Below are 11,887 nucleotides of genomic sequence, written 5' to 3'. Positions count from 1 at the left end.
GCTGTTCAAATGTCAAGAACATGATGATGTATATAAACAGGGAGGCTTTTATCTATTGTAAATTGTGAAAGAAAATTAACAAATTTTGCAGACCATTGATAGAAAAAAAGGGGGGTATTCTTTTTTGCTTTTGGTAGATACATAGTGCCAAAAAAGGGAAAAAGTCAGCAGTGATTCTCTCACTCATCAACTGTCCTCTTCCCCATATATGCCATCTAAGAAGCTAAGCAAAAATAAAAGAAGTCTTGCCCTGGCACTGAAGGATCACCACTTCTATTCCTGGTTAAGGGCATGTACCTGGGTTGCAGGTTCAATCCCTGGCCCTAGTTGGGGCACTTGCAGGAGGCAACCAATCGATGTATCTCTGTCAGATTGATGTTTCTCCCTCTTTCTCTCCCTTTCCTTTCTTCCTAAAAAAATCAATGGAAAAAAATATCCTCAGTTGAGGATTAACAACAATAAAAATGAATAAATGAATAAATGAATAAATGAATTAATAAAAGAAGTCCTGAGATCAAAGTCCTATGGAAAAGCCAATTTCATTCAAGTAACACATGTATGAAGACTTTGAAAAATAACAGTGAGATTCTGGATAAAAATACTCTAGAATCATCAATTTAGGGATTTATCACTGTTCTTTCCATTTCATATCCTGGATCTATGTACATGAGCATTGAGGCCTCAGTAAAGTACATTAAAAGTTATCGAAAGCACCTAGCAAAAAGCCTAGACAATATTAGTTGACCATACATTTCTTGGTTTACTTCTGGGCTCTCTGTTCTGTTTCATTAATCTATATGTCTGTTTTTTTGCCAGTACCAAGCTGTTTTGATTACAATGGCCTTGTAGTATAGTTTCATATCAGATATTGTGACACATCTAACTTTGTTCTTCTTTCTCAAGATTGCTGAGGCTATTTGGGTCTTCTTTTGTTTCATATAAATTTTTGGAATATTTGTTCTAGTTCTGTGAAATATGTCATTGGTACTTTAATAGGAATTGTGTTGAATCTATAGATAACTTTTGGTAGTATGGGCATTTTAATTATGTCAGTTCTTCCAATCTATGAACATGGTATATGCTTCTACTTATTTGTATCTTCCTCAATTGCTTTTTTCAATGTCTTATAGTTTTCCAAATATAGGTCTTTTATCTCCTTGGTTAAATTTATTCCTCGGTCCCTTATTTTTTGTTGTTGTTGTTGGCAACAGTAAATGGGATTGCTTTCTTAATTTCTTTTTCTGATAGTTCATTATTGGTGTATAATTTTGACTTTTAACTCAGTGAAAGTATTAAGTGAGGGGAGTGAGCTAACTATTGCTCAAGGCCAACTATGAGGCAAACATATTTTCACTCTCTTAATGAAGAAACAACTTTTATTAGATAGGTCTTTATTTTATACAGAAAAAAAGTGAGCCTCAATAAAGCTAAGCAATAAAGTCATTCTTTTAGACTCTTCCTCCTCTATTCTTCCCACTAAACAATAGTCCTTGCTAGTATGATGTGAAAATATCAACACTCAGTAAGTGATCACTGGCCACATTTTGAAGATTGTTCTTGAGACTGCCTCTCCTTATTTTGGGGGCCACGTTCTTCCTTTCAGCTCTCCCTTGACCTCCGCTTCCTAGGTCACTTGCACTGTCTTAATTCTTCTCATGTCAGGGAAAAGTCATCTGGTGATCTCATTTCCATAGATGTATTTCTCTTGATGGGCCTCATAAAATGTGGGATGCAATGAGCTCAAGAAAAGAAATTCAAATGATTGAATTTTAAAGAAGGTGACATGTAAGTGAGAGAGATGTTTTGAGAAAAAAAATAAGCAACTTGATCATTGAGAAGACTGGTACTTCTTGGGCATGATTGAGGTTAATACCTTGAAGAGCTCAATGTTATAGGACTTTTCCCACTGTTATCCCATAGTGTTAATATTGATTAGCACTATAGTGTTAATTTTGTATTAGTAAATACTTATTACTTACAAAATGGCTCCATGATCAATTAAGTTTAAGAAATTTTGACTTATTTCCTTTACTGAAAAATACTCTTTATTGCCTATAATGTGCCAGGGAGTTCTGGGAGCTGGGTACACAATAGCAAATAATACAAACAAGGGTTGTATTTTGTCTGGAGCTTAGATCCAGTGAGGAATAGATGGGTAATAAACAAATCAATGGAAAATATGATTTTGTTAGCAATGAGTATTATGAAAAATTTTTTTATTAATTGGGTGATACAGAAGAGAAGAATAGGATATAGATTTGTGTAGTTTAGAGCACAGATAGAATTTTAATTAGGTCTAAGTTTAAGAAACCAAATTATCTCCCTTTTAAAAAATAAGTAGGTTATTCTAACACATACATTTGAAATGGCGACATTATCTCCCCCAAGTAGATAAAAATGGTTGCTTGGAGAATGAAAATATCTTATTATTTTTTAATCCTTACTCGAGGATGTGTGTTTTTTTAATGAGAGAGAGAGAGAGAGAGAGAGAGAGAGAGAGAGAGAGAGAGAGAGAAGGGAGAAACATTGATTGGTTGCCTTCCATAGTGCCCTGAGCGGGGATCAAACCTGCAACCTAGGTGTGTTCCCTGACTGGGAATCAACCTGCAACCTTTTAGTGTATGGGAACAGGCTCATGATGGAATGCAGAAGGAATGGCGGGCGGGGGGTTGGCGGGGGGCGGGGGGAACAGTTTGGTTAGAATGAGTGTCTGTTCCCTCCAGGCCAGTCTGGGGCTCAGACCCTTTAGACTCATTGTAATTTGCTGCTGCCAACAGAAGTAAAAAGCCGGTGATGTGTCAATGTGCAGTGTGACATTATTCAAGACTGATGCTAGCCTCAAGTCTGCCTAGCCTTGGAGCCTCAGAGGCAAACCTCAGGTCCTCAAGACCTGAGTCTAGCTCCAAAGATCCCAACAAAGCCCTAAAGAGCCCAAGCTAGTCCCCAAGGACTGAGCCTAATTCCGAAGAGCCAAGCCTAACCAGAAGGGCTGGAACAGTTCCGAAGGGTGGAGCCTGGTCCAGAAGAGCCAAACCTAGTCCTAAAGATGGAGCCTCGCCCAGAAGAGCCCAGCCTACTCTCCAATAGCCCAGCCAACCCTGAAGAGCAGAGACTAGTCCCAATAGCCGAGCCTGGCCCTAAGAGTCGAGCCTACCACTAAGAGCCGAACCTAATCCCAAAGAGAGAGCCCAGTCCCGAAGGGCTGACCTGGTTCTGAAGGGCCCAGCCTCGCCCCGAAATGCTGGGCCTCGTCCCAAAGGTCTGAGCCTAGACCTGAAGAGTGGAGTCTAACCCTAAAAGTATATGAATTTCAAATTGATATCAAAGTGTGTATAAAGGGATGGCAAGGGCTGGGCCAATGATACGGCTATTTATGAAAGATTTACATTAATTTACAATTTTTAGTATAAAAGTTTATGTTAGCTTGTTGGTTACACCTATGAAAATTAGTTATACTGGAGATAATAAAATTATCCTCCAAGCCCATATCCCTTTAAAAAAAACCTGTTTTAATAAAGGAAAATATGGTGGTGTGGGTTCTAACCTTGATTTTTAATGTTGACTCATAATCATATCAAGATACATATTGAAAATAACTCTATTTTCATATATTCTTTTCTAGATTTTAAAATTGTATTAAAATGTTTTGCAAATAAGCAGCATTATTATAATTTTTTCTCATTTAATATATTATAAATGTGTTTTACCAACTATGTCCTATTATTTATAGTACTTTATTCACAGCATCTTAATTTGTAGTAGTCTGATTTACATAAACATCTTCCTATTATTGAACGTGGTAGATATTTCTAAATTTTTACTATCATAAAATATGTGCATCATCTTCCATTATGAAATGACAATACCTCATTTCACCTTTAGAATAATTTTTTAGTGCTGGGTTCTAGAAAAAGGAGTAGAGATATGTTTCCAATCCTGAAAATATCTGCTAAAATATTTCCAAAAGGATTACATGAAATAGTTTAATTGCAATTTTAGAAGTAATATAATTTTAAAAAGCATGATTTTAAAACATTTTATCCTTATTATGGATTCAAGTTTCCAGTTCTTTGTGTATGTGTAGACACTGTTTAAAAATAATGCTACTATTAATATTTCACATCGTCCTTTTGAATTATATGTTGGAAAGCACACTCGTAATTGTTTGATGTGACTCTGTGGGCCAGGCAGCTTGAACATGGGCTGTTCAATGGGAAAGGGTGCTGAGGCTCAGTGGCTTCTCCAATGACACTAGGAAACGATGAGGCTGTAATTGCTAGTTTTTCAATAGCAGAAACAAAGAATTGTTGTATTATTTTCAATTAAAATTTTATTTTGGCAAAATTTTAGATTAATAGGAAAGTTTCCAAGATAGTAAAGAGAGTTCCTGTACACTCCTCACTTAGTTTTCCCCTAATGATACATTTTCCATTACTATATTTGTCAAAACAATGAATGAATATTGATATATTACTCTTCATGAAACAGCATATTTATTTACATGTCATAATTTTTCTACTACTGTCTCTTTTCTGTTCTAGGGTTCAGTCCAGGCAGCACATTACATTTAGGACAGTTACCTTTTAAATTACTTAAAATCATGAATCTTTTTATCATAAACTATGAGGACATTGTATTCTTTTTTGTCAAAGTTTATTATTATTATTTTTTAATCCTCACCCAAGGATATTTTTTTGATTTTTAGAGAGAGTGAAAGAGGGAGGGAAAGACAGAGAGAAATATCGATGTGAGATATTCGACCAGATACATGCCCTTGACCGGAATCAAATCTGGGACCCTTTGGTCCACAGACCCATGCTCTATCCAGTGAGACAAATGGTCTAGGACTCTTTTGTCAAAGTTTTAACACAAACTTTGGAAATCCCTTTTATCTGAAAAATGAGGGGGTTGATTTGTTCATATCTAAGAAATGTTTTAATTCTAAATGGGTATTACTCTTAGAAACTCCCCAGATAAGGGAAGTGGGGAGCCTATGAATTAATTATTAGATTAATATAGAGCCTTGGTCTTCCTCTCTACTTCCTCACCCTATTTGGTTTTCTTTGTTCAGTGAAGCTACCTGAGAAAAATTGGGTCTGAGGGCCACAATAATTTATTCATGGGTTATTAAAGACATTTAAAAGTGTTGCACACTGAAACAATACCACATCTACACTGTTACCAAAAATATTTTATACTTGTAAATAAGAGGATGAGTTAAAAATACTTATCAGCCTTGGTCATGGTGAAGCAGGAATTAGGAGGAAATATCAATTGTCGTTTCTGGTCTGTGTCAATGTCTTTAGGGGCTTGTTCTCACTATTGTGAATTTTCTCTTGTGCTTCTAATTGCATCAATGGTTTTTTTTTTTAAAAAATATATTTTATTGATTTTTTATAGAGAGGAAGGGAGAGGAATAGAGAGTTAGAAACATCAATGAGAGAGAAACATCGATCAGCTGCCTCCTGCACACCTCTTACTGGGGATGTGCCCGCAACCCAGGTACATGTCCTTGACCGGAATCGAACCTGGACCCTTCAGTCCGCAGGCCGATGCTCTATCCACTGAGCCAAACCGGTTAGGGCTGCATCAATGGTTTTTATGTGTATTGCCTTATCTGATTCTCATAGGAACCCTTGCATCTTTATTTTACCCAGTTACAGAAGTAGAATTAGAGTCTTTGAGAAGTTTAAGTAACATTTCCATCCCAATATAACTAAGTAGAAGAGCCTGGATTTGAACCTATGTCTGTACTAATCTGGAACTGATGTTCTTTTTTTAGTTTTGAAATTAAAAAAAAATTTTGATCACAATTGACATTCAATATTATTTTAGTTTTGTACTACATAGTGGTTATATATTTCTTAATTATTTTTAAAAATATATTTTTTATTGATGTAAGAGAGAAAGGGAGAGGGAGAGAGAGAGAGAAACATCAATGATGAGAGAGAATCATTGACTGGCTGCTTCCGGCATGCCTCCTACTAGGGATAATCGAATCTGGGACCCTTCAGTCTGCAGACTGACACTGTATCCACTGAGCCAACCAGCTAGGGCACAGTGGTTAGACATTGATATAACTTATGAAGTGATCCCCCAGCTGGCACCATACATAGTTATTACAACATTATTATTATTTTTTTTATTATTTTGACATGATCTTGTTATAGCCTTTGAGGTTTCTTTGCCTTTTTTTTTAAGAGAGAGTGGGAAGGAGAGGGAGAGCCAGAGAGAGAGAAGCATCAATGTGAGAGAGACACATCGATTGGTTGCCTTGCAGGTGAAGGATCAAACCTGCAACTGAGTCACCTGCCCTTGACTAGAATTGAACTCGGGACCCTTCAGTTCTCGGGCCAATGCTCTATCCATCCAGCTAGGATATTATTACAACACTAGGGGCCTGGTGCACGAAATTCGTGCACTGGGTGTGTGTGTGGGGGAGTGTCCCTCAGCCCAGCCTGCCCCCTCTCACATACTGGGAGCCCTCAGGCGTTGACCCCCATCACCCTCCAATCGCAGGATTGGCCCCTTGCCCAGGCCTGACGTCTCTGACAGAGGTGTCAGGCCTGGGCAGGGGACCCTCATTTCCCCCCATCACTGGTTCTGCCCCCAGCCCAGGCCTGATGCCTCTGGCCCAGGCATCAGGCCTGGGCAGGGGACCCCCAGGCCCCTCCGATTGCTGGCTCTGCCCCTTGCCCAGGCCTGATGCCTCAGCCAGAGGCATAGACCCCCATCACCCTCCGATCACCTGATCAGCCCCTTGCCCAGGCCTGACGCCTCCGCCAGAGGTGTCAGTCTTGGACAGGGGACCCCCATCTCCCCCCGATCACTGGCTCTGGCCCCTGCCCAGGCCTGAGGCCTCTGGCCCAGGAATCATGCCTGGGCAGGGGACCCCCATCTCCCTCTGATCGTTTGCTCCACCCCCCGCCCAAGCCTGATGCCTCTGACCCAGGCTTCAGGCCTGGGCAAGGGGACCATCATATCCCCCCAATCCCCGGCTCAGCCCCCCGCCCAGGCCTGATGCCTCGGCCAGAGGAGTTGACCCTCATCACCCTCCAATCACCAATCACCGGATCGGCCCCTTGACCAGGCCTGAGGCCTCTGGCAGAGGTGTCAGGCCTGGGCAGGGGACCCCCAGCTCCCTGCAGTTGCAGGCTCTGCCCCTGCCCAGGCCTAATGCCTCTGGCCTAGGCCCGCGATCCTGGGCTCCGCTTTAGGCCCAGGCAAGGGACCCTTAGCTCCCGGGACTGCCAGCTTCGACCGTGCCCAGCTCCCATCGCTGGCTCCACCCCTACTTCCTGCTATTACTGGCCAGGGCGGCAAAGGCGCCTGATTCTCCGATCATGGCTGGGGGGCAGGGCAAAGGCGGCCCAGGGCCGCCTTTGCCCTGCCCCCCAGCTCTTAGCTCCCCCCTGGGTTTCTGATCGCTGTCAGTGGCAGGGGGCTTCTTCCTGCTTTCCCTTTCGCCTCCCTGCATTGTGCCTACATATGTAAATTAACCGCCATCTTGTTGGCAGTTAACTGCCAATCTTAGTTGGCAGTTAACTGCAAATCTTAGTTGGCAGTTAACTGCCAATCATAGTTGGCAGTTAATTTGCATATAGCCCTGATTAGCCAATGAAAAGGGTATCGTCGTACGCCAATTACCATTTTTCTCTTTTATTAGTGTAGATTATTGACTGTATTCCCTATGCTATACTTTACATCCCCATGACTATTGTATAACTGCCAATTTGTACTTCTTAATCCCTTCACCCTTTCCACTCAGTCCCCAGCTCCCCTCCTATCTGGCAACTCTCAGTTCATTCTCTATATCTAAGAGTGTTTCTGTTTTGTTTATTGGAGCTGGTGTTCTTACTCATTCTATTTCATTGTCTCTCCGGCTTTGACTCTAAGATAAGCTGATAACTGCTGGGTCATATATTGATATTCTTTACTTTTTAATAAATGGTTGTTGGCTGATCCAATGACCTTATAGGTTTGCTTTATACCCTTGTTTTCTTGGTGACAACTTGTAGCTGAATATGGTGTTCATAGTGCAGGCTCTGTTTAAGAATGTCTAGTATACTGGGAGTATAATGGAGATGGTCATTTAAAAGTAAGTATAAAGATGCAGATTAGCATACACAATTGTATATTTATTGTAAATTGTTTTTGTTAGCTCTAAGTGGATTTCACCAAAATCAGATTATTTTTAATTCTCACAGTAAACATTATTATTTTACTCATCTGTTTAACAGATTATATGTACACACACATTTGACAAATTTCTGTCATATGTACAGGTGAGGACACAGTCATTCTTGGAAACTGTTGTTTGGCTATGAAAAACAAAGTCAAAAGTTGGAGTAATTATCTGGATGACTCTTTCGCTGAATAAGGTGGCTGGTTTGCTAAGTGAGAGAATAGTGACTACAATTGGTGAGGGCATTTATTATAAGCAACTGTTACATTTTCCCAATTTGACTCTCATCATAATCCTGTGAGATGAACAGGTAGGTTATAGATGAACATCCTTACAATAAAGTCATATAAATGGCAAATTGTACTTGATCAGATTGGGCCACACAGTATTTATTTAGTAAATAATTAAAAAGTCTCAAGACTCTATAGCTGTATTCAACATACTATTCCTATTTACCTATGTGGTTGTTGCCAGTTTGTATCTGTAGTAATTGGACCATTACTTTCTGAATCTATATCATGTACTCTGTGTCCTTTATCAAGAGTTCTCATTCAAACATGAACAAAGGAATCAGAAGGCTTTGATTTTTTACGGGTGGATGGAGACAGTAGAAAGGGCAGCCCTGCTCTTAGGTTCTTGCTAAAAAGAAAACTCACTGCTCCTTTCTCTGTTGATCCATTAGGAATACTTAAGTGTTGGAGCTAGAGATTCTGTTTAAATTCCAGATCCAGCATCTGTAATTTATTTGACCTTTTCTCTTTAAGTGTGAATTGCCTACCAGTAAAATAGTGGTAATAAGATATAACATGGACTATTTCCTAAATAGTTGATTTCTTTGCATTATTTAACTTAGTCACCATGACAATAATCTTAAGTAAGTATTATTATTTATCATAAACATCTGTTCTTATTTTAAATGATGAATAAAGAACACAACTCAATACATGCTTACTTGTTACGTGTAAGTATAGAGTAGGCACTTTTACACAGATCTTTCTATTTTTTCTAGGGAATGAACTAATTCATCTTAAAGGCCCAAGACATCTGTAATACTCTCAACAATGAAAAAAAATAAAAAAATAATTGGAAACGTAGTTATGATTTTTCAAGTGCCACATAAACTGGGGGTTATTTCTTCTTCTCTTTGTAGATAAAGTAGTTTCCTGATCAGGGGTGGCATGCAAATCATCCCTGCTTGCTTTCCACACCGATGACCAATAAGTGACAGTTCTCTGTCCTTAGAATTTGGATGCAGCTTCAGAATTTTCCTCAATAATTCCCTCTGGGAAACCACTACTAAATGATCAGAGCTGGCAGTTGAGATAAAAACGGTGTTTCATCCCTACCATATGTGAATACCTCCCTTCTCCTATATTAAAGTTGTATCCATTTTGAAGTATTTAATAGTTTATCTCCTGCTGAATTCTGTCTGACCTCCCACTACCACCTTTAACAAATTTCTAATTTTGTGTTCTCAATTATGACAGAAGCATATGATCAGCTTTTCATATAGATGCACCAACTTGATGACTGTGCTATGATGGTATCATAAACTGGTCCCAGGTGAACTTGTTCTCATAATTGCAGATTTTATCTGGTTGCATTTCGCTTTTCCTTGGAAATCATGCAAAACCAAAGCTTTGTAACTGAGTTCGTCCTCCTGGGGCTTTCACAGAATCCCAATGTTCAGAAAATGGTATTTGTTATATTTTTGTTCGGCTACATTGCAACTGTTGGGGGCAACCTGCTAATTGTGGTGACCATCAGCAGCAGCCCAGCACTCCTGGGCTCCCCCATGTACTTCTTCTTGGCTTTCCTGTCTTTCCTGGATGCCTGCTTCTCCACCGTCATTGCCCCAAAGATGATCGTGGACTCTCTCTATGAGAGAAAGACCATCTCCTTTGAAGGCTGCATGACCCAGCTCTTTGCTGAACACTTCTTTGCTGGGGTGGAGGTGATTGTCCTCATAGTCATGGCCTATGACCGCTATGTGGCCATCTGCAAGCCCTTGCATTACTCTTCCATAATGACCTGGAGGCTGTGCAGCATTCTGGTGGGGGTGGCCTGGACGGGGGGCTTCCTGCATTCCACGATACAAATTCTCTTTACTTTCCAGCTGCCCTTCTGTGGCCCCAACGTTATCGATCATTTCATGTGTGACTTGTACCCATTACTTGAGCTGGCCTGCACTGACACTCACGTTTTTGGCCTTTTGGTGGTGGCCAACAGTGGGTTTATCTGTGTCATCATCTTCTCTTTGTTGCTTATATCCTATGGTGTCATCTTCTTCTCTCTGAGAACCCACAGTGCTGAAGGGCAGTGGAAAGCTCTCTCCACCTGCGGATCTCACATTGCTGTTGTGGTTTTGTTCTTTGTCCCATGCATATTTGTGTATGCCCGACCCCCATCTGCTTTCTCCTTTGACAAAATGGTGGCAATTTTTTACACCATCCTAACGCCCTTGCTCAATCCTCTGATTTATACCTTCAGAAATAAGGAAGTGAAAAATGCCATGGGGAAAGTGTGGACTAGAATGATGGTGGTTTGCAATGAAAGATAAGACTGATCTGATGGCATCTACACTCAGTGTGACTTGCAGGTGGGATGGAGCTGCTGAGAGTGTTTCCTGCAATGAATGATCAGAGTGGTCCAGGGTCCCTAAGTCTTTCCTGGCCTCAACACTCTCAAAAGCATCTCTGCTCACAGAGGGGCCAATAAACCGTGCATGGCATTGAGGCCAGCTTGGCAGAATTTTCTGTCTTGGGGGAAGCCCCTTCACTTGAAGAGAATCTGGACAGAATATAAGATAAAGCAGCACTTATTCCACAGCTGGGTTTTTCAAGATCCTTGGGAACCCTTGTTCTACCCCATATTTGGTTTTGGGTTAGTGATATTACAGTGGGTCATGGAGAAAGAAGTTGAATTCTGTGATGAAATCTTGGATCAAACTATCCTCCTATATATATTTTCTCCCCTCTCTCTGTCTTTCTGTATTCTACCCCCTGACTCTTCTTTCCTTGGGTCTGCTCACTCTCACTCTCCTCTCCCCTGCTCTAACTTCAGTGTCATTTTCTTCTCTTTCCTCTTCTTTCTATTAATCATGTAGGTATCTATTTTCTACTTTGATATTTGGCTCACTATGCAGTTTACAGTATTGATTTTGGAGTCAGAACAGAAAATGTAGGCATCCATTGGCATCCTTCTAGGAGGGCTCAGGGTTTCTCTTTTCTAGGGTGCAATCTGTGTGGTCAGGGCTTGATGTTTTATGTGACATGAGTGGTGAATGCTAGAGAGAGAGGCTATCTAGTAGCACCCCACTCTAATTTTAGAGTGCTTAGAAAACTTTCTGTATAACAGGTCAAACTTTGTACATTGAAAGAACAAGGCATACTTACCTTGCAAAGTAATGTGCAGGTCAAATAAAATAACGAAAGTGAAAATTGTTTGAATAAGATTATATAAGAATAATATATAATCTAGGATTGTATTATTCAATTAAATATATATTTAGTAACAGTAATATAGGTGAATAGGAAATAGAGGAAGATGTCTATCTGGAAAAAAAGGAAGTTTTTTTAGTATCAAATATATTTGGACTGTTTTAGATTTCAGCAGGTAAAAGTAAGAATTAAAGAAGGGAAAACAGAATTCTCTATTACTGGGATGTCACTCAGATGAGAGAGTTAGGATAGTGCAAGAGTG

General features: G+C 40.1%; 1 protein-coding gene across 1 annotated transcript; it reads left to right on the top strand.

Annotated features, from left to right (window-relative positions):
• The first annotated feature begins 9,806 nt into the window (after positions 1-9,806).
• On the top strand, positions 9,807-10,745 carry LOC132242310 (olfactory receptor 4C15). The gene has a single exon (XM_059711210.1). The coding sequence runs from the start codon at positions 9,810-9,812 to the stop codon at positions 10,743-10,745; it is 936 nt and encodes a 311-aa protein (XP_059567193.1). The 5' UTR covers positions 9,807-9,809.
• Positions 10,746-11,887: the final 1,142 nt, after the last annotated feature.

The sequence above is a fragment of the Myotis daubentonii genome, chromosome 9 (assembly GCF_963259705.1).
Source record: "Myotis daubentonii chromosome 9, mMyoDau2.1, whole genome shotgun sequence".
NCBI classification, from domain to species: domain Eukaryota; kingdom Metazoa; phylum Chordata; class Mammalia; order Chiroptera; family Vespertilionidae; genus Myotis; species Myotis daubentonii.
This window is presented reverse-complemented; position numbering and strand designations above follow the sequence as displayed.